The following is a 23,252-nucleotide window of genomic DNA, read 5'->3' as shown; positions in this document are numbered from 1 at the left end:
TGTAACTCAGACCCTATAAATCCATTCATCACCAAACTTGGAGGGCAGGTAGAGAAGAGTCAGACGGAGATCTCCTGTGACTTTGATGTGTCTATCTTGCACAGGATCCATTCTATACACCCCGGAACCTCCTGAACCTGCTCCAGTCGAAATGACCAGCAGTCACCTCTGCATGCTCACAAAGTTCCACCCTCCCGTTGCTTTGAAGTTTGTTAAACATTGAGATTGAGCGAAGACAGTCTGTCTGGAAATGTATCCCTTCACAAACCATCACAAACAGCTGGAAAGTTCATGGATGGTTTGGGTTGGTTGACCTGTCACGAACTTCACTTTGCAAACTACGCATCGGCCAAATTTGTCACCAGCTTTAATTCGTGAGCCAGTTCATGCCCATCCCTCGATATTACAGTTCTTTTTTTCTTTTCTTTCTGAACTGGCTCACCCAGCTTCTGGCATTTGAACAGCAATGATTTTTACAGCTCTGGGAAGAGTGCTACATTGCGTAATAAAATCAGGGTTTATAGTTATTTATATTTATACGGCACTACCAAATGGCTTTTCTGTCGGGTGCCAGGAAACTTTCTTCCAAGCGTGCAGCCAATGGTTTTATTCATAGAGAGTACTTTTTGAACAGGCTTGCAGCAATGAATTTTCTGCTATTCCTTTGTGACTGTGATCTGGGACCTCACCCATGGCTATTTTAGACCCCCCCCCCCCAGGCAAGGGTTTAAATTAAATAACAAATTAACTATTAATATTTTCCCCTGTAATTAGGCTGTTCATCGTAAATGAGACTAGAGTTCGTAATTGTACCCCTGTCTTGAGTAACTGTCAGGATTAACAGATTATCTGTGTTGGCGTTTTTAAGGTCTTCCTGGCATGCTGTGTTCAGGTGTCAAGAATAACTCCAGTTTCATCATAGCAACAGTGAGCCATGGAGTCCTGGAGCGTGTGTGTTCCCTCTCCCATCCTTAGCATTAAACTGTGGTTAAAATTCCTGGTCTGTAGCAGAAGAGCAAACCAGAGATTGTTTCATCCAGCTCAGATGTCACAATGAGCTACGGTCTCTTTCAAACCCTCAGATCTTCAGTCTTGACCCTGCATGTAAAGGGAAGAAGAAAAGGGAAAGGAATGTATGAATGAGCCTGTGGACTTCTGAGCATCTCCTCTTGAACAGACTGTGATATTTGAATACAGCCAAACTGGAATCCTGTTCATCTATACTTTTACAATATCCAGTAAGGCACACACAAAAATCTAAACATCTGAATAATTGATACTTGGGTAGACAAGAAATCCCAATTTCTACATAGGATATCTGCCCTAGGGCTGATGATCCTGGAAAGTGGTTTTTTCCCCCTGTTTCCACAAAGCATTGCAGTGCATTAGTGCACTTCTTGGGGTTCCCTTGGTTTTTCTCCTGTCTTTCTCAAACCTGCTTTGCTCTAGAGTTTCGGGGGAAAGTGCAGTAAAACCTGGATGGCTGTCATATGTGTGGGGCAGTTTGAATTTTCCCACCCACATGGCAGCCATATCCCTTAACCCTGTCCCTGTTATGGCCATTTCCTCCCTCCCACCACCAGGGGCTTATCTCTGTGTAAGGAAGTGTGCGTGGACATGAAAGCTCACACCTTGGATACAAGGCTCCCAAGTACTTACCTTAATTCGGCGGGAGATATATAGTTCTTTGCGGGACCATTCCCGCGGGGGAAACTCAGGCACTGCACTATTCCGTCGCCCAGACGTGATGTAGGCACGTAGCCAGGTGACGCTCTAGCAATGGGGCTGGAAACTCGATGGTACCATCGAGTTTCCAGTCCCATTACCAGAGCGTCGCCCAGCTACGTGCCTACGTCACGTCTGGGCGACAGAATAGTACAACGCCTGTGTTACAAGCAAGAATCTTCCAGCGGGGAAGCATGTGTCCCCCGCCGGTTCGTAGGTAGGTACTTGGGAACCCTACCTGGATAAAACCTTGTTGGTCTTAAAGTGCCACTGGACTCAAACTTTGTGTTTTTTTCCCCAATTGGCAATTGAATAGCCTTACAATAATATGTGTCACTGGTTCTCTGAATTCCCAGCTTTAAAAAAAAGTATCTAGCCCTTTCCATTGTGGAGATATAAGGGAAAAGGCATTTCTGCAATGAAGGGGATAAAGGCTTCCTTTTAAACAAAAGATAGCAAGCAAGCTGGGAATTCAGAGAACCTCTATATATATTGTTATAATGCTATTCAAGTGCCAGTTTTTTAAAATGAAAAAACAAAACAAAACTCTAGTGGCCTCATGGAAGGAGGCAGCCACTTCTGGGGGATTGGAGCAGGGAATCCTGCCATGTGGAATCCCTGTTGTTGCTGTGCTATATCAGCAGCCTCACCGGCATTGGGGAAGCCCCACAAACCCATCCCTGTGTAAAAACCATCTAACACCTGGCATATGCACGGGGTTTCTCCCCCCCCCTCCAGGAGTTCTCCTCTAATTTGTGCTTTGTGTTTTTAAACAGCAGCCCTCCCAGCGATTAACCACTGTTAATAATATAATAATACTGCTTAGGTGGAGAGCCATGAAGTACTAGGTACTCTATGAATCATTTTATAAGATTGCCCTGCCCAGTGGTCTCTTGGTGTATTTATACAACAAAGAACAAAATACAAGGAAGAAAAAACCCCAGCCCAGCACCAACAACACGGTGCGTGGAGGAGGAGAAAGTTAAAAGCAATTAGAAATTAGTAGCTAGAACAACGGAGTCTTCAAAAGAGGGAGAGCAAATATCAAGTGGTAAAGAGTTCCATAAATAAGGAACAATTGCAGAGCAATATTATGAGGCAAAATAGAGGGGGAAATGTCTGTGGTGTACGTATATGTGCGAAACGACAAAGAATGATTGGAAGGAAAAAAGAGAGTATGATCTACTTCTAGTAAAAGACTTGATAGTTCCATGCCTAAAGGTAAAAGTTCCCTTGGTCGAAAGCCAGTCGAATCCGACTCTAGGGTTGCGGTGCTCATCTCCGTTTCAAAGCCGAAGAGCCAGCGCTGTCCGAAGTCAGCTGTGCCCACTGAGACAGTTGCAGATTCTGAATACTTGAGGGGCTCCCTGCTACGATTAGTACTTTGTACAGTTCTGAGAAGAGGAAGAAAAAGTTCCACTCCGAATAGGGTTGCCAGTCTCCAGGTGGTGGCTGGTGGAGAATGTGATCCATTCAAGCCCAGCCCCGTAGCTAAGGAGTTTTTGGGGAGGGGGCCGGTAGGGGGGCCACCAGCCAGTTAAATCAAAGTTAATTTAATTAACTTTGATCTAATTGGTGGAATTCCTAAGGCAGCCCTGGCTGCAACGGAGGGGGGAGGAAACTCTAAATGAGTCCCCCGGGGTCCCGGCTGATTCAGATCTGTTTTTTGGATTTTGGACCGATCTCTGTGTCTGTCTCAGGGAGTTCTTGCCGTCATGTCTTGGGCTAACCTTTCCAGGAGGGACGGAGTGCCGTAAAGGCTGTGGGGGAGAGGCGGCAGACCACAGCGCGGTGACATTCAGGTGCCCCCAAGGCGACATGCCCACCACCCCCTCCAGGCACTTTGGGCGGAAGCGCGTGTTGCATCCCGTCACCTTTGTGTGTCGCTGGCTTTCGGGAACACTGCCTGCCGCCGCTGCCGCCGCTGTGGATCCCCCAGCCTCCTTCCTTCCATCAGGCGGAGAAGGGGCAGTTCCACCCTTTCCCTCCAGCTTCTGCGAAGGGGCTGGGGAGTGGGCGGGCGGTGGGAGTAAACTTCCAGTCTGGTCCAGCAGAGTGGCCTGGTTTGCTACGTGGACCGGATGCGATCTCTCTCTTTTTATCATCGCCTAGGCCGGGGGTGGGGGGTGGGGCTCCTGCTTAGAAGGGTGTTAGGGTTGGCCATGGAGGGGGGCCTGTAAAAACCGTCAGGGGGGACAGGCCCCGCGTTAGCCACGGGCCTGTTCAAGCCCCTTAACAGATGGGTATGTGTTGGCAGAGTAATTAACACAGCAGTGGTGCACAACCTGATTAAAGAGGAGATAGAGGTTTATTTAGGAATAAACATATTTGGTAGGGAAGAGGAGAGGCAGAGATAGGTTCCTAATTACATCTCTAGCCAAAGAGAGAGGGTAAGACTGAGTGTGGCGCTTCTGGGAAGAAGAAGTGGGACATTGCTCTAAGAGTAGCAGTCTGGAGACGGACAAGGAAGGACACTGAACAGGAGAGAAGGTGCTGACCTCACCATCCTATCTAATTGTCTTCTTGCTGCCCCCTGCAAGGTCTCCTCCTCCTCTTCTTTGTACACCACACATTGCCTTTTCTAACAGTATGAAGTGCAGCCCCTGTACTGTACAGAGCAGGATGGAATTATAATAGGCTTGCACTGTACGTACTGTGGAAATGGTGCTGTATATAATACTCTGCTGCTTAGGTTTGGGGCTGGGTGAGCAGAAAGCTACTGACCTGATGCTCAGTGATCCAGCACTGTTGCACTCCAGGGGAGGGGACTCTTGGCTGTTTATCGCTCACAGGATTTTCTCGCAGGACCCCCATTTGCTTTCTGTAATAGCCAAGTAGGGTGCCTGTCAGTTGGGGCAGCGTGATGGAGCCGCCCACAGATAAGGCATGAGAGCAAGTGTTTTGTAGCAGCCAAGAGTGGCGGACACTAATCTGGAGAACCGGGTTTGATTCCTGACTCGTCCACAGGAAGCCTGCTGGGGAGCCTTGGGCCAGTCACTGTTCCCTCAGAACTCTCTCAGCCCCACGTGAAACTGCCTTATACCGAATCAGAGCCTTGGTCCATCAGAATCAGTATTGTCTACTCAGACTGGCGGCAGCTCTCCAGGGTCTCAGGTTGAGGTTTTTCACGTCACCGACTGTCAGGTCTTTTAACTGGAGATACCGGGGATTGAACCCGGGACCTTCTGCATGCCAAGCAGATGCTCTACTGCTGAGCCACAGCCCCTCCCACCTACCTCACAAGATGCCTCTTGTGGGGAGGGGAAGGGAAAGGCAATTGTAAGCCACTTTGAAACTCCTTACGATAGACAAAAGGGGGTATAAAAACTTAGTCTTCTTGTCCTTCTGCATACTTGTGGGATTGTGCTGGAAAAATATTACCCAGTAAATCAAATAAGACACCCCCCCCCCAAGTCATGCTGATGAGTATAGGAGGCATAGTGTGTTGAGGGCAGTTGAGTCCAGTGTTCCCTCTAAGCTGAGTTAGTGTGAGCTAGCTCACAGTTTTTTAGCCTCCAGCTCACACGTTTTTGTCTTAGCTCAGGAAGGAGGGCTCCAGAGCAAACTGATTTATGCAGTAGCGAAATCACTTGCTCACAACTTTAATGCCAGGAGCTCACAAAGTAGAATTTTTGCTCACAAGACTCCACAGCTTAGAGGGAACATTGGTTGAGTGTCCATTAAAAACGAGGAATGGAGAGGAAAAGAGGATGAAGAGGAAGATACGGTGGAATGTTTTCACAGATGTTAACCCTCGCCTTGGTTATCTTTAACAGAGTTTGCAAAACCTGAATCGCTATCTCTAATAGCCAAGGACTCTCCCTGTGTGGACAGGCAAATCCACAGAGCCGCTGCCCTCCACAGAAAATAATAAGCATGTGCATTGCCTTAGGTGTTGATCTTTTCTAACAGAGTGTTAACCTGGTAGTCAGCTAAACCCAGATGTGTTTCGCAAGCGTTATTTCCTTGTCCGGGAAGCAGTTAATGACCATTAACTATTAACCTTTGGGGTTTCCCAAACATCCTCCGGAAACCGGATTCCTCTTTCTCGTAGAGGGAGAAAGCTCTGGTTCATCCCAGTCAGAAGGCGAATCTTCCTCAGACCCCCTTCCCCTTGGTACAGCCCGCAGAGTAAAGGTCTCCGTCTTGTTGACTCTCCTTGACCCTGTTCTGCTGAAGTGTCCAAAGCTAGTTGGAGCCAGTTTCCCGTGACCTGTAATCTCTGGGATTCCGGAACTGGAGAGAATCGGTAGGGAAGCCATGGAATGGTCTTGTCCCCCCACACCCTGAACCAGAAAGCAAAGGCCAGGGATCTTTGTGTGACAGCAGAGCCGTTTCAGTGCCACTTTCACGCTCAACTTTCCCCCCAAGAATTAACGCAGGCCTGGTTGCTATTCGTATTCAGGACCGGCTCACTCACTAGGCGAACTAGGCGATCGCCTAGAGCGGGATGGCCCTTAGGGGCACCAAACTGCACCTGGCCCCGCACTCTGGGAGTTTCTTGATTATTTGTGTTTTTCATTCTTTTAAAAATGCATTTATTTTTGAAAATTGGTGGGTGCACGGGGGGGGGGCAGAAGGGATCCTCGCCTAGGGTGCAAAATAAGCTGGAGCCGGCCCTGTTTGTATTTCATAACTCTTGTTGCCAGTGTGGTGTAGTGGTTAGAGCAGGGGTCCCCAACCCGGTGCCCGTGGGCTCCATGGCAGTGGCAGACACCTTTCCTGGCTCCTTTTAGAAAGTAAGTGGGGCCCTGTGGGGCTTTTGCCCCACATGGTTTCTGATTGGCCCATGGAGATTTGGCCAGCTGTGCAGATTTTTAAGAAGCTGCTTCAGCAGTGGCTACCCCTCCCCTCAGCACAAGATCTCCGCCGTGTTACCGAAGGGAAGCTGCATAGGCGAGAAAATATTTTGAAACAATATGTTCATTTAGCAAGGCGTCCTGTTAAACAGATTCTGCCTGAAATGTGGAAGAGTTACTATTATTTTTGCGTAAGGTCGCACCCGGCCATTTTGTGGTTGGCTCCGCCTCCTGCAGTAGCCATTTCATGGTTGTGTTAGAATTCCAACGGTGCCCACAGACTCAAGAAAAGTTGGGGTTGCAGTGTTGGGGTAGGATCTGGGAGACTCACGTTCCAGTCCACACTCTGTTGTGGCAGTTTGCCAGATAACTTTGGGCCAGTCACACACTCATCCTAAGCTACCTCACAGGGTTGTTGTGAGGGTAAAATGGAGACAGGGAGAACAATGTTGAAAGCCCCCTGGGGAGAAAGCAGGATATTAATATGTAAATATGTCCTCTTTATTTTATTTCTTATTTGGACTAATAGATTAGAATAGTAGATTGTAATGTAATGTCATGAATAGTAGAATGTAATGTGATTTGGAATGGTAGGTTGGAATGCATTTCTGTGGTCTGGGGACAGGGGAGAGAACTCTATACAGCCAATCGCCCCACTTCAAAGAAGTTGCTGTAAGGTCGCCTCCTTGCTTGAGAGGAGATGGATGGAGCGTAATGGTGGGTCTCAGTTAATTACTCTCAGCATTCCACATTTAAGGAAACATCTGCCCATCAATCTCCAATAGTGACATATTTATGTCCTTCACAATGTTTCCCTCCCAATTAAACTCAAATAAATGGTAACCATATAAACTAAACTTGGTATTCCTGTTTGGTCCTTGAATCTGTTAAACATCTTCATTATGATGTATGCTGATTTGATGCTCGCCCTCTACATGTATGGACTGGTAATTTCTACTTCATTGTATCTGAGGAAGTGTGTGTGCGCACATGAAGCTCATACCTTGAATAAAACTTTGTTGGTCTCAAAGGTGCCACTGGACTCAAACTTTGTTCTGCTGCTTCCGACCAACACGGCTACCCACCTGGATCTAGAAATAAAGTTAGTGAGACCAGAAGGCATTTTATAATCCGCAATGGCTATAGTCCTTTTAAGTGTACGACACCCCTTGCAGTCATCATGTTGTGCATCCTCCTTATAATGCTGTGTTGTTGTTAGAATAAAATGGAACTGGGGAAAATGTTGTACCCATGTTGGGGTATATATGAAGTAAATAAATAACTTGAGTCACAACTGTATGATACAAGAAGGACTGACTGCCTGCTCACTAAGAACGGTGCTTGAAATTAAAAGGCTGGATATGCCTTAATGCCTAGAGCTCATCTTAGAGTCTAGAAACAACATGGGATCTTGTGGTACCTTAAAAACTACCAATTGGTTTTTAAAGGGGAGCCTTATTAAATTGACATCTTTCTTACCTGTCCCTCTACTGCCTCCCGGTGGCCTCCTGAAAACATTGCAACTGATAATATACTTTGGCTTCAAGCGGGTTTGGTGAGATTTCATTTTTGCTCCTCTTTTGCAAATACCCAGGCTCATCCTTGTCATAACCTTTCCTTCCTCAGCCACTAAAGGGTCATTTGCTGTTGGCACACCCAAATGGGTACCGAGAAACAATGCTCCCTCTAAGCTGTCAAGTCTTGTGAGCAAAAATTCTGCTTTGTGAGCTCCTGGCATTAAAGTTGGGAGCGAGCCATTTGGCTGCTGCATAAATTAGTTTGCTCCGGAGCCCTCCTTCCTGAGCTAAAAGTGTGTGAGCTGGAGGCTAAGAAACTGAGCTAGCTCACGCTAACTCGGCTTCGAGGGAACACTGCTGAGAAGCTGAGTTCTTGCTGGGGCACCATTATGTGAACGTCCGTGTCTTCTTGCATGCAGGATCTGGGAGTCTCCACTTCTACTGGCTGCTAAAGAAAACAATGTCCAAGGCATCAGGAAGCTGACCATGGATGGATCTTGTGATGTCTATCAAAGAGGTACTTCCCTTTCCCTAACAATGAAAGCAGTCCACATTTCCCCTATGAATATTCGTCTCACATGCCTTGGAACTGGCATGAATAGTGTTAAAATGTACTAGCTGGCTCTACCCACCTTGCCTTGGATTCTCCCCAGTGAAGATGGTGCTAGATCTCATGTTTTCATGATTTAAAATGGCATCCATGGCACTTTCCAGGTATCTCTTTCTGTGGATATTCCGATATTTTGGAATAAAGGCCATGGCTGAGGGGACAGCAGAACCCCCATTCATTTATTTGAGAACCCCCATTTGTTTATTTGAGAGGACCGTTTCAAGGACTGCTCTTGAGAGAACAGCTCTAAGAGAGCTGTGACTGACCCACGGTCACACCAGCAGCTGCATGTGAAGGAGTGGGGGAATCAACCCCGGTTCTCCCAGATTAGAGTCCGCGCTTCTAACCGCTACACCAAACTGGGCATGGGTGTGAAGGGAGATCAACCTTGCTCAGGTTTAAGGAGGGTCAACAGCATGCCAGGCTTTCTTCTTCCAGGCCGGTTCCGGTCCCAGAAGGGAGCCAGTTTGGGAGAAAAGGGCTGGGAGGCTCCCACCTCTGCCTTGGTGTTGTAAAACTGAGACCTGCTCACCTCTAGTTTTATGGGGGAATGGAGAAGTCACGAGAATAAACAAACCTGGCTGCCTTCGTTTCACCAAATATGGCTCTTGCGTGCAGCGGGAATCCTTAGGTGACCCTTGCGCTTTGCTTATTCCACCCAGGAGTCGTGGGGGAGACGGCTCTTCACGTAGCCGCCCTCTATGATGGCACGGAAGCCGCCGAGGCTCTCATGGAGGTGGCTCCAGAACTCGTCAATGAGAGGATGACGTCCGAACTCTATGAAGGTGATTGCTGTCGAATGTGAAGCAGGCCACGCTCCCCTGAGCGGAGAGAAGTTCCAGGGGGCTAACACAGACTTCCTTTTGGAGGAGAGAGCGCACTCAGTTTTATTTGCCAATATGCAGATAGATTACAGGTGGAGGCCTGGAGGGCAGATGTTCGCTATCCAATGTCAGATGCCAGGAGGAAGAGATCAAGAGTAGCCAGCCATGTGCTGGCAAATTCTGGGAGGTTTGAAAGGAGGGCATGTTTGGGAAAGGTATAGAGATTGGGGAAATTCCTAGAATGTCACAAAGAATAAGAACATAAGAGGCGCCAATGTTGGATCAGTCTCTCCGTTTGAAAGGAGGGCATGTTTGGGAAAGGTATAGAGATTGGGGAAATTCCTAGAATGTCACAAAGAATGTGTCTTCACTTCTGGGTGACACTCTAGGACTCTCTCCAATCTCTATGGTACTTACTGTAGAGATCAGGGGAATTCCGAGAGTTTCACCATCAGTGCCATCAGATCATTGAGGGTGGGCTTTTGTCTACTGTCAGTGAGCAAATGGAAAACCTAGGGAGATCCTTCACCCTAAGATGTCTCTGCCAGTGATTCTCCTTTATCTTCTTTGTCCTTTCCAGCATCTCAAAGTGCATCCACTCCCTTCAGCAGAGATGGGGAGGTCACCACCAATGTCAAATGGTTTGCTTGAAAAGGACCATTATAGCCCATTGGGTGGGGGGATATCTACAGCCAGGGCTATTTTTGGGCAGGAACGCACAGGAACGGAGTTCCAGCTGGCTCCCAAGTTGGCCACGCCCAGCAGGAACTCATTAGCATAATAGGCCACACCCAACAGCAGAAACTCATTAGGATTGGCTACATTAGGGGTGTGTGGCCTAACATGCAAAGGAGTCCCTGCTACAAAAAAAAGGCCCTGGGTTTTGACAAAAAACAAAGTAAACAGAATAAGAAGCAAAAGGTGGGTGTGGCTGGATGACCACACTTCTGGTAACATGGGGGTGTGGCCTAATGTGCTATTGAGCTGTGCTGTCAGGGGTGTGGCCTAATATGCTAATGAGTTTCTGCTGTTGGGTGTGGCCTATTATGCTAATTATGCTAATTATGCCTATTATGCCTATTATGCCTATTATGCCTATTATGCTAATGAGTTCCTGCTGGGCTTTTTTTTACAAAAGAAGCCCTGTGTACAGTCACTAAGAAATATTACTCTGTAGGTTGTCATATAGGATAGACTGAGCCACAGTGATCCAGGGGTGTTTACAATCTGTTTTATTTTCCATTTTCATGGTGTATAGAATTTAATTGCATTCCAGGAGGTGACTGTTATAAGGATTCAGATTTTGTATTTCAATACAAAATAAAACACGTTCCATTGTATGACAGTCAGTAGAAGTGTTTAAATTTAGCTTCCTAATTAGTTGATAAAACCATTCAAAACCCCATTTTCAGCAACCTGCTAGTTTTCCATCTTGCTTATATTTTAAAACTTCCCCAGTTTAATCATAATAGCCCAATCAAGTAATTTGTTTTCCCAGCGGTAGCCTTGCTTTCTCTCCCAATAGTTAACATAAATTACTCTAGTAGCGCTGCCATCTATTCTGTTCATTCACAGCACTGGCTGTTTTTTTTTTCTTTGGTGTATCAAAGGGGGGGTGGACCTGCAAGGCCGGCGGGAGTGCAAGGAAGCCCCGCAAAGGCCCTCCCTGGCCCCAGGCAGGCAGGGGTGGGGAGAGGCAGGGAGGAAGCAACTTACCCTCCCTCTTCTCCTGCCTCCTCCTGGCTGAATGAGGGCCAGAAGCGGAGCGGCAGGAAGCAGGGGGCGGGGCTTTGTCATGTGCCCCGCCCCCCGTACCTCACCTGGGGGAACTGCGATCCCCCGCGATTCCCCCCAAAATGACCTCTGGGTAAGAGTAATAGTAAATAATGCCCTGCTGTACCTGGGTAGTCCTGGGGATCAAAGTCTGTTGTCCTTTTTTGGGGGGGTCCTTCTCTGTTCTGTGGTTCTTGCAACCACAGAACAACTGGGAAGATGTACTCCCTTCTGTCTGCAATGAGGCTCTATTTCCCACAGAAAAATGCTCTTTCAGGAGGTCCAAAGTTGTCTCCAAAGGAACAGCTCTTCCCTAAAAAGAACTGAACTTTCCTTGCAGAATTATGATTCCTCGTCCCTCTCTGGGCAAAGGTCTTGCTCAAGAGGTGGGGAAAGATTGAATTTTTAAATCGACCTCTTTAACATGGGAGCCCACATTCCCCTATAGGAGTACTCTCCAAAAGAAAGCTCTTTTGTGGGAGAGAGTGGCTCTACTAAAAGGTGCTTTCCGGCAAACACCACCAGCTGTGTCTCGTTTCCTACGTTACGCACGCCACTGTGGGCTGTTCTCCTAACGCAAAGCTGCTGCCGGCGCCGGGTTTGCTCCCCACACACTCCCCAAAACAAAAGCAGGCTCCCACCTCCCCTCTGCTTCGGCAAACACCACCAGCTGTGTCTCGTTTCCTACGTTACACACAGCACTGTGGGCTCCTAACGCAAAGCTGCTGCCGGCGCCGGGTTTGCTCCCCACACACTCCCCAAAACAAAAGCAGGCTCCCACCTCCCCTCTGCTTCCTGGTGATAGTCAGAAAGGCAAAGCCTGAAGGCGTATGGGGGAGCAGTAGAAAGCTGACCTGCAGCTGTCCTTCCTGGGAACTCCTTTCCCACTGGCTCCCTCACTGCCAGTCATCCACCCGATAGGCTGCAAGGAGAGGTAGCTGAGAAGCAAGGGAGTCCACGTGAGGTGAGGAGAAGCCAATGCCAAAAAGCCCACGTTCACATCACTGTATATCCTCTTTTAGGTTCGACGTCATGCATTTCCAGTTTTGCGCTGAATGTCTGAGCCAGGGAGGAAGACAGGAAGGATTGGTTCAGAAATAATAGCAATGGTAGAGGGGAGGGCCATGGCTCAGTAAAAGCATCTCCTTGGCATGCAGAAGGTCCCAGGTTCAATCCCTGGTATCTCCAGTTAAAAAGACGACATAGTAGGCGATATGAAATACTTCTGCCTGACACCCTGGAGATTCAGCATCGGTCTGAGTAGACAGCAAGGACCTTGATGGGCCAGTGGTCTGATTCAGACCGATTTCACACAAGAGCTGCGCTGTGGTCACGCCTCCCTTTGCCCCGCTTCTATTGATCAATTTCCCACTCGAAGCTGCACGGCTGCATTTTGACCCGCGGCTTCGCCCGATTTTCCCCGCGGTTTCGTGATCCTCAAAAAACAGGCTCACAAAACCGCGGGCAAAATCGGTCAAAGCTGCGGGTTAAAATGCGGCCGCGCGGCTTCGAGTGGGAAATTGACCAATAGAAGCAGGGCAAAGGGAGGCGCGACCATGGCGCAGCTGTTGTGTGAAATCGGTCTCAGTGTCAGGGAGGTTCTCACCTTCAAGGGATGGTTCAGAAATCATGGTAAACCGCAGTTTGGCGACACAGGAACCGGCCTTATACTCGCACGAGGCTCCCTCCTTCACACCCACTGATGAAGTTGGCTGTGTTGCGCAAGCCATTATTTGCCAATACTACGATTCACATTAAAGAGGAAGTTACTAATTCACATTAAAGAGGAAGTTACTAATTGAATTGCCCTGTGCAAAGGAGAGCAGGGAACATGCAAACATAAGGGTTGTTTGTGCAGTGACTAACTATGGCTCAAGTCCTGCAGGGATTCCCCACTGACAGAAGGGATATCCTCCGGCCGAGTGGGGCTTCCCTCCCGGAACCTGCGGCAGCACAAAAGCATCCCTGCATCACTGCTCCTGGGCACACGGGACCTCCAGGAGTAGCATGATAGAGGGACTCGGAGGTTTGCAGCAGGTGGAGGAATCGGGAAAAATGGCCCTTCCTTCATTAGCAGAAATTTCCCAAATATCCAAGCCTCTGGTTTGGCATAACATTTGAACCGAGCCACTGTCTCCGTTTGGACAGAGACTTGGTTTAAGCATAACACTCTGTGTCTTGTTGTGCCGTTTATTTATTTTTATCTATGGATTTAAAACATCTGTTGGCCACCTTTCTGCCACAGGAACTGAAGGTGGCTCGTGGGTCAAAAGTGACATCAAGTTGCAGCCGACTTACGGCTACCCAGGCCAAGGGGCTTTCAAGGCATGTGATTAAGCAGAGGCGGTTGGCCATCGCCTTCCTCTGCAGAGTCTTCCTTGGTGGTCTCCCTTCCAAGTTCCGACACTGCGTAGCTTCCGAGATCTGATGAGATCAGGCCACGCCACGCCGCCTTTCCTCCCCAAGGTGGTTTACAATGAAAATAATAATAAAACACATTAAAAAAACACGAGTTAAAATCAATAATGTAAAACTGCTGATAGGCAGGACTAACCAGATGCCGTCCTGAATAAAACGGTCTTCAGCTGCCTCCTAGAGCTCGAGAATGAGGGGACCGTGCAGACCTCACTGGGGAGGTTGTTTCATAACCATGGGGCTGCCAATGAAAAGGCCCCGCCTTATGTACCCACCAGATGAGTTTCTTTGGTCAATGGGGCTCAGTTAAAACCTTCTAGGCCCATTGGCGATTGGACTTCGATGGGCGTTACTCTGCTTAGGTTTGTGCTGCAGGTTTTTGTCGGATTAGGGTTGTCCCCCCCCCCCCGAAACATTTTTAGATTTTTGCAGTATGTGGTCTTTTTTTTAACTTTCCTAATCATGGACATCAAATGTTCCTAATAAATGCCTATTAACGTTTCAGACCCTGAACTGAATAGCCCGATATCGGAAGCTAAGCAGGGTCAGACCTGGCTAGTATTTGGACCAGCAAGGAATACCAGGGTTGTGACGCAGAGGCAGGCAATAGTGAGCCACCTCCTAGCGTCTCTTGCCTTGAAAACTCTACAGGGGTGCCATACGTCAGCTGTGACTTGACAGCTACAACAACAACAACAATTTCAGAGTAAGGTAAAGGTTCCCTTGCTCGAAAGCCAGTCGAATCCGACTCTAGGGTTGCGGTGCTCATCTCCGTTTTCAAGCCGAAGAGCCAGCGCTGCCCGAAGACGTTTCCGTGGTCATGTGGCCAGCATGACTAAACACCAAGGCGCACGGAACGCTGTTCCCTTCCCACCGAAGTGGTCCCTATTTATCTACTTGCAATTTCTTGCTTTCGAACTGCTAGGTTGGCAGGAGCTGGAACTAGAGACAGGAGCTCACTCCGTCATGTGGCAACTCGGATCTCAAACTGCTGAACTACTGACCTTCCACAGCCTGCAGTTCAGCGTCTTAACCACTTGAGCCACCGCAGCTCCACAGCGGCACAAAATTTAGGTACAGACGGTGAAATCGCAAACATCCCTCCAAATGCAGGTCTTAACACGTGTGGTTTTCTTTATGTGTATGTTCAGGACAAACAGCTCTGCACATCGCAGCCATCAATCAGAACGTCAACCTGGTGAAATCCCTGATCCGGAAAGGGGCTCACATCTCCACTCCCCGGGCGACTGGGCTTTTCTTCAGACGGAGCTCCAAAAATCTCTTCTATTTTGGTACGATTGCACCTGCAGTGGTATGATTGCGCCTGCAGTTAAGAAGGATGGGAATTGCTTTTTGGGTCTAAGGAGAAATGAGCACATGACACGAGGTTTAAGAGGCGCTGTGTTGCAAGATGCACTCCAAAATTACTCTGTGAAGGCCCTGCTGTTTGTGGTCCCAACATCTTCACCAGAACAGGCGTGTGTCTGTTTTAGAACAAACTCCCTCGGCCGTGTGGTGCTCCTGGAACAAACAGTCCTAACAGTTCAGTGCCTCTGTCCTCCCTGTCTAGATTTGTCACGTAGTGATAAACGATGTCATCGCTTATGGTCGGTGCCAACATTTTCTGCCAGATCAGGTCAATGTGATTTGACAGAACTGCAGTTCACCCTCAGCCGAATCTTCGGACTGGTTCGCACATGCACGGAAATTTAGCAGCAGCTTTGGCAGCATTCGGTGGCTGAGAATTGATGTACGGAGGAAGGAGATCTGACAGCTGTTGCTGAAGGGGCATTGCCTGGCAGCAGCAGAGACCAGTTCAACAGCGCAGTGACACACAGTTGCTGAGTCAGTAGCGGTGCCTGGCCTGGGTCAGGGTATCAGCTGCTGAAGCATTAGCCCCCTGACTCCGTCAGAGGTGCCAGTTCAGACAGAAGCCTCTAAAAAGGGCTCCCAATCCTCCTTCCCTGTGCACCCCCACCAGTGAACTTCCATATGGGGCAGTGGGGTGGCGGCGGGCTCTTTTTGTAGCAGGAACTCCTTTGCATATTAGGCCACACCCCCTAATGTAGCCAATCCTCCAAGAGCTTACAGAGCTCTTCTTACAGGAGCTACTGTAAGCTCCTGTAAGAAGAGCTCTGTAAGCTCTTGGAGGATTGGCTACATCAGGGGTGTGTCGCTTAATATGCAAATGAGTACCTGCTACAAAAAGAGCCCTGGGTCACTCAGCCTGTGCACATTGCTTGGTTTCTCTCTCTTTCTCTCTTGTTGCATTTTGTGTGCGCACGTGTGCCCGGAAGTCATGGTGACCTCTGGCATCTACTATTGGGGCACGGAGGACATTCAGAGAAGTGGCTTGATAGCCTGCCTCTGCCTCCTGACCCTGGTATTCTCTGGAGATCTCCCACCCAAATACTTGCCAGGGTTGACCCTGCTTCGCTTCCGAGATCTGACAAGATTGAGCTTGCCTGGACTGTGTCCAGGTCCGGGCACATTGCTTGGTTTCTCTTGATGCTTGGCAGCTCTGTAGGGAGCCCACTGTCCAGCTAGCAGGGTGCATGGGGCACTGGAAGTCACGTTGTGTGACCCATGGCCTTCGTTTCCAGCTCTGGGCTACGGAAATTCGAGGGTGAAGCCTGGGGAAGGTGGGGTTTGGGGAGGGGAGGAACCTCAGCAGGATATAATGCTGTAGAGTCCGCCCTCCAAAGCAGCCATTTTCTCCAGGGGAGCTGATCTTGGTTGTCTGGAGATCGACTGTAGTAGCGGGAGGATCTCCAAGTGCTACCTGGAGAGTGGCAACCCTTTCCGTGGCATCCCCCCGGAGGCTGGCACTTGAGCTTCAGTCTGCAGGGCTTGCGATTGAAGCAAAGCAAAGCAGAAGTCCAGTGGCACCCTAGAAGACTAACAACATTAATTCCATTTACGATATTTTGTGAGTCGCTTCCTCAGATACAATGGGAATAAAGGAAATCATTTGTCTCGTTACGACACAGAAAATCATGGAAAGGGAGAGGGAAAAGAGAGAGGAGATGAGCAAAGATAGGTCTGGTGTGATTCTCTACAGCCTGGAACTGAACCTCTTTATTTCCATTTTATCTGAGGAAGGAAGCTCCGATTCACAAAAGCTCATACCGAACTAAAGGTTGTTAGTCTTTAAGGCGACATTTTTTTGTTTTGTTTTGCTACGCTATGCTAACATGGCTACCCCAGTTTCAGTCAATTTTTGATTAAAATTGTGATGCAGAGAGAAGTTTCCCCTTCCTTGGAGAGGAGCCAGAATGCTGCCTCTCACTAGTTCTAAATGTTTGCTAAATTGCTAAATGTTTCTAAATGTTTGCTAAGCATCAGAGGTCCACCCTTCAAATTCTTGGATTAAGTGGCATGGATAGATTATTTCACCTGTACAAAACATAACCTTACTGTTGTGACATTTTGGTCAGTGCTTCGAGGCCCGATTTTAATTCTGCTCTCTTGTTTCTCTTCCTCCTCAGGGGAGCACATTTTGTCTTTTGCAGCCTGCATGGGGAATGAGGAGATCGTTCAGCTACTGATTGCAAATGGAGCCGATATCAGGGCTCAAGATTCTCTAGGTGAGAGACTGGCAGCCGGTGGGCGAATCCTTCAGAGCCAATCGGGACTTCTCTTTAATTCTGTGAAGCGGCTATTCTGCTGGCAGCCCCTTCTGTCATTGGCAGTAGGGGGCAATATAGCGATATACAAAGGTAGCATTTTTTGAGACGGAATCGCGTAAGGGGATTCTTTTAAATTGTACTTCCAATGAAATCCCTCCCTCCCTAAGCAGTTTTATGTGAGAATGAAATTCATTCTGACACCGGGTCGTTCAGCAGCAAGCTGGCATCCTGAACAGACACGGAGTTCATCCTTTTGTAAAAAGGTAAAGGTAAAGGTTCCCTTGCTCGAAAGCCAGTCGAATCCAACTCTAGGGTTGCGGTGCTCATCTCCGTTTCAAAGCCGAAGAGCCAGCGCCGTCCGAAGACGTTTCCATGGTCATGTGGCCGGCATGACTAAACACCAAGGCACACGGAACGCTGTTACCTTCCCACCGAAGTGGTACCTATTTATCTACTTGCAATTTCTTGCTTTCGAACTGCTAGGCTGGCAGGAGCTGGAACTAGAGACGGGAGCTCACTCCGTCATGCGGCACACTCGGGTCTCGAACTGCTGAACTACCGACAAAAGGATATAAGAACATAAGAGAAGCCATGTTGGATCAGCCCAGTGGCCCATCCAGTCCAACACTCCTGTGCCACACAGTGGCCAAAACCCCGGTGCCAGCGGGAGATCCTCCAGCAGGGCCAGGACAGGCTTCAGTAACACGCAGGGCAGCCTAAACCCCATCCCCTAGACATAATTCACTCCACCCCCTGTTCACAGAACATTATCAGAGTCCTGGGAAGGGCATAAAAGGAAAACAGTCCTTCACTTAGAAGAGAGATAAGAAAGTCGCCACACTGTCCGCAAATAGATATTTAAAGGCTCTGTGATCCTAGCTGTAACCAAGAAGAGAATTCTTCCTGCACCCACCCCCTGTCTCTTAATCACCTGATTGAGGACTGTTTGGTCTATTGAAGTGGTCAGTCAATTAAACTGAAAAAGGCTGCAGGAAAGGGCTTCTCTATACCGATAGAGTGAGCTGTTTTAGATCATATGACCTAAAGAGTCTTTACATTTCCCATGGTGCCGTGTCTTAAAGGCAAAGGGCTCATTTCTCTACCCTAAAGCAATCTGCTGGCTACATATTCTGCTGGGGGCAGCACATGAAATACATTTGCACATTGCTCGCCTATCATTATCGTGCCTCTTTGAGAAATTCCAGGAAATGTGAGCTCCTTGCAGTTAAATAGACAAAAGCTGCCACTTGTAAAAATCTGCCATATTTTTCTTTTCTTTTTTAATCCCCTGTTCAAAGAATACACCAGAAACATATCAGCCTCCAAAATATTGCTCGTGTTTTCAGACTCGCTAATTAAAAATTTGTCCATCTTGCTTAAAATTGAAGTCCGCTGATTTCGTCAACAGAAACAGAAATTAAGCCTTAACAGGGCAAGTCTGGACAGTATTACACCCTTCCAAGTCCTTTTTTACTGTCCTTTGAGAAGCGCGCGGGGGGTCTGGCACCCTTGGAGTCCATCCCAAACAACGACGGCCTCACTCCATTTAAGCTGGCTGGTGTCGAGGGCAACTCTGTGGTGAGCGTACAGTACAGTTGGTCTCCTACGAGGAACAATAGAGATTCCGAACACTTCTACTTAAATTCCCACTCTTTGTCATATAAGCGCCGCCGCCCGGCCGCCGCCCGGTCGAACTGCTAGGTTGGCAGGAGCTGGAACTAGAGACAGGAGCTCACTCCGCCATGCGGCACTCTGGGTCTTGAACTGCTGAACTACTGACCTTCCACAGCCTGCAGTTCAGCGTCTTAACCACTTGAGCCACCACAGCTCCTTAGAAGGCTATAAATCTGTTTAGGGTTGCACTGTAAATAAGACTTCAGTTGATTAAACAAACTCAGGGTGTGCGTGGAAAGTGCCATCAAATCACAGCAGATTCATGGCAACCCCATAGGGTTTTTCAAGGCAAGAGACAGTCAGAGGTGGTTTTCCATTGGCTGTGTCTGGGTAGCTACCCTGGACCTCCCTGGTGGCCCACCATCCAAGTCCATCCAAGTCCTGACCAGGGCCAGTCCTGCTTAGCTTCCAAGGTCTGACAAGATCTGAGCAGCCTGGGCCATCCAAGTCAGAGCAGGCAGACCCGATAGGAACTCTTAAATCGACTCTAGCATTTCCTTCAGCATGATTTCTCCATTTCACCCACAGGTAACACGATCCTTCACATCCTGGTTCTTCAGCCCAACCGGAATTTCGCCTGTCAAATGTACAACCTGCTACTGTCCTTTGAGAAGCGCGCGGGGGGTCTGGCACCCTTGGAGTCCATCCCAAACAACGACGGCCTCACTCCATTTAAGCTGGCTGGTGTCGAGGGCAACTCTGTGGTGAGCGTACAGTACAGTTGGTCTCCTACGAGGAACAATAGAGATTCCGAACACTTCTACTTAAATTCCCACTCTTTGTCATATAAGCGCCGCCGCCCGGCCGCCGCCCGGCCCGCAGGGGTCTTTTTGTAGCAGGAACTCCTTTGCATATTAGCCCACACCCCCTAATGTAGCCAATCCTCCAAGAGCTTACAGAGCTCTTCTTACAGGGGCCACTGTAAGCTCTCGGAGGATTGGCTACATTAGGGGTGTGTCGCTTAATATGCAAATGAGTACATGCTTCAAAAAGAGCCCTTATTCACCTCATATGTACCCTCCCTTTCCCCTCAGTGGGGGACCCAAAGCTCCTCCATTTTATTCTCACAACAATCGTCCTGTCAGCAGGGATGCCAGTTCGTTTCCGGACTACAGAGATTAGCTCCCCCGGGGAAAATGGCTGCTTTGGAGGGTGGACTCTATGGCATTATACCCCGCTGAGGTCCCTCCCCAGACCCGGACTCTATGGCATTATACCCCGCTGAGGTCCCTCCCAAGACCCCATCCTCAAATCTGCATGAATTTCCCAACCTGGATCTGGCAACCCTACCCCCCCATCCCCCGCCGGTAGCCTAGGGGGACCGGGCAACCCTACCTGTGAGGTATGTTAGGCTGAGCGTGCATGACTGGCGCAAGGTTACTCACCATGCTTCTGTGGCTAAGTGGGGATTTGAACCCGGTTTCTCCCAGATCCTAGTCCCGCACTCTAGCTGCTACACTATGCTGGCATCACCTTTGCCCTTATCACCAACTTTAGTCCTTTAGATCTATGGGACAATTTGGGAATTCCCAAAATTCACAAGGATCTTATTTCCTTAATGTTAATGGCAGCTAAAACTGTAATCGCTAGGAACTGGAAAAGTACTAACCCATTAACTGGCAACTCTGTGGTGAGCGTACAGTACAGTGGGTCTCCTACGGGAGAGGTCGTTGTGAGGAACAATCGAGATTCCGAACACTTCTACTTAAATCCCACTCTTTGTCATATAAGTGGCTTGCGTTCGGCACCCTGTCACTCTGCCATCTAAGCAGTCGTCAGACTAACCCCATCGGTTTATTTATTCACCTCATATGTACCCTCCCTTTCCCCTCAGTGGGGGGCCCAAAAGCTCCTCCATTTTATTCTCACAACAATCGTCCTGTCAGCAGGGATGCCAGTTCGTTTCCGGACTACAGAGATTAGCTCCCCCGGGGAAAATGGCTGCTTTGGAGGGTGGACTCTATGGCATTATACCCCGCTGAGGTCCCTCCCAAGACCCCATCCTCAAATCTGCATGAATTTCCCAACCTGGATCTGGCAACCCTACCCCCCCATCCCCCGCCGGTAGCCAAGGGGGACCGGGCAACCCTACCTGTGAGGTATGTTAGGCTGAGCGTGCATGACTGGCGCAAAGTTACTCACCATGCTTCTGTGGCCAAGTGGGGATTTGAACCCGGTTTCTCCCAGATCCCAGTCCCGCACTCTAGCTGCTAAACTATGCCGGCATCACCTTTTCACCAACTTTAGTCCTTTAGATCTATGGGACAATTTGGGAATTCCCAAAATTCACAAGGATCTTATTTCCTTAATGTTAATGGCAGCTAAAACTGTAATCGCTAGGAACTGGAAAAGTACTAACCCATTAACTTTACATCAGTGGTACATGCAAATATGGGAATTCTATACAATGGAGAAAATAGCAATGTCATCACCCCCATCTAACACATATAAAGCTCAGTCTCTGTTTTATGCCAAATGGTTACCATTCATAGAAGCAACATTTCAAGATAACACTGTTCCTGTAAGCACTGTTCCCAAGAAATATATTGAAATTATTTCTGTACAATGATATAACCAAATTTATACCGGCAATTTTACACCTTTGCACTTCCTTATTCTTGATGCTCATTTGTTTTTTGTTTTTGTTTTGTTTTACTTAGTTCTTGTTATTATATATCATGCCTTATTGTACATTTCATGTGATATTACATATATTGGATATTCTGAAATTGTTGTATTTTTTTTAAAAGTTATAAATAAAATTTTGGAGGGGAAAAAAAGGGCAATTCAAACACATATTTTCAAAACAAACGGTTCTTTCTCGTAATATAACTGGTAAGCACTTGCGTTAAATGTACGTTACCTGAAAATACAAATATCTACTTCAGTAGATCTTTAGTAGACCTCACCCAGTAAGACCGCTGCCGTTTTTTATGCGCAATTCAAACACATATTTTCAAAACAAACAGTTCTTTCTCATAATATAACTGGTAAGCACTTGCATTAAATGTACGTTACCTGAAAATACAAAGATCTACTTCATTAGATCTTCAGTAGACCTCACCCAGTAAGACCACTGCCGTTTTTTTATGTTGAACAGTGCATCTTTGTGCCAGATTGCAGAGTTCTTGTGAACGTCCCCTCGGTTTTCAGTTGTAGTTGGCCGTGTGGTACGGGGTGTGTGTGAGAAACATGAGGCCGAAGTCCCTCTTCCGTACATGGAATGACCTGTGTAGGTCTTTGGATCCCTCCTGTTATCAAAACCCCAAACGGACTCTTCTCTAATCCCAGTCCAGCATCCAAGCTGAGGACCTGGAATTTGACCCAATCGCCATTAAATTCTGGTGTTGAATCCTGTGGAGAATTTGGTATGACGAGTTTCTCTTCCTTTTTCCTCTTCAGTTGTTCCACCACCTCTTGCAGAAGCGGAAGCACGTCCTGTGGTCTTTCGGGCCTCTCACCACCATCCTGTATGATCTCACAGAGATTGACTCCTGGGGTGAAGACCAGCCTTTTCTAGAGCTGGTTGTGTCAACAAAGAGAAGAGAGGTACCGTGGAACTCCGATTTTTGCTTTTGCTTTGGGGGCTATGTGGAAGAATGACTGCTGGTATTACGGAAGGAAGACACTGACAGTCCTTCTTAGCTGTGTACCTGACCCACAAGGCCTCGGGGTTTCTTGACCAGCAGGAAGAAGCAAAAATGTGGTGAGATTCCATAACGACCTGTGCATCATGTGGACTTCAGCCTTGTGGAACAGAGTGAAAGAACGTAGCCTTATACTGAAAGGTCTGCAGAGAACCAAGTGGAAGATTGCTCCAGGCCAGAATGGCCCAGTGTTCCTGGAGGTTTTTTTGCCTTCCTCTGGGCATATGGCAGGGGTCACTGGGAGAGTGGTGGGGAGGGGAGCTGTGAATTTCCTACATTGTTTAGGTGGCTGGACTAGATGACCCTTGGGGACCCCTTTTGGCACCGTGTTTCTAACGCTGCAGACGGCGGTACAGCCGATTCAGCTAAGCTGATCGTTGCCTTTTCTGTTTTCCTCGGTGAAAATAACAAGATGTTAGGCTGTATAGTCGTCGTATTCCTGACTTGACTTCCAAGTGTTGTACGGTTTGGTCCATTTGTGTTGGCGGCAATGCGCCCTCTAAGCTGGGGAGTCTTGTGAGCAAAAAATTCTACTTTGCGAGCGACTGGCATGAAAGTTGTGAGCAAGCGATCTGGCTGCGGCATCAATTAGATTGCTCCGGAGCCATCCTTCCCGAGCTAAGACAAAAATGTGTGAGC

At 48.2% G+C, this 23,252-nt stretch overlaps 1 protein-coding gene across 1 annotated transcript in view; it reads left to right on the top strand.

Annotated features, from left to right (window-relative positions):
- LOC107117648 (transient receptor potential cation channel subfamily V member 6-like) overlaps positions 1-23,252 on the top strand; it is a 53,149-nt gene that overhangs the window by 14,161 nt on the left and 15,736 nt on the right. The window contains exons 2-7 of the mRNA XM_015419803.1: positions 8,461-8,558; positions 9,314-9,436; positions 14,815-14,955; positions 17,152-17,250; positions 19,495-19,670; positions 22,369-22,515. Coding sequence (XP_015275289.1) covers positions 8,461-8,558; positions 9,314-9,436; positions 14,815-14,955; positions 17,152-17,250; positions 19,495-19,670; positions 22,369-22,515 — 784 coding nt within the window. The remainder of the gene's footprint in view (positions 1-8,460; positions 8,559-9,313; positions 9,437-14,814; positions 14,956-17,151; positions 17,251-19,494; positions 19,671-22,368; positions 22,516-23,252) is intronic.

Source organism: Gekko japonicus, unplaced genomic scaffold (assembly GCF_001447785.1).
Source record: "Gekko japonicus isolate JY-2015 unplaced genomic scaffold, Gekko_japonicus_V1.1 scaffold2278, whole genome shotgun sequence".
Classification (NCBI taxonomy): Eukaryota; Metazoa; Chordata; class Lepidosauria; order Squamata; family Gekkonidae; genus Gekko; species Gekko japonicus.
Note: the sequence above shows the minus strand (reverse complement) of the source record. Positions and strands in the feature narration are given on the sequence as shown.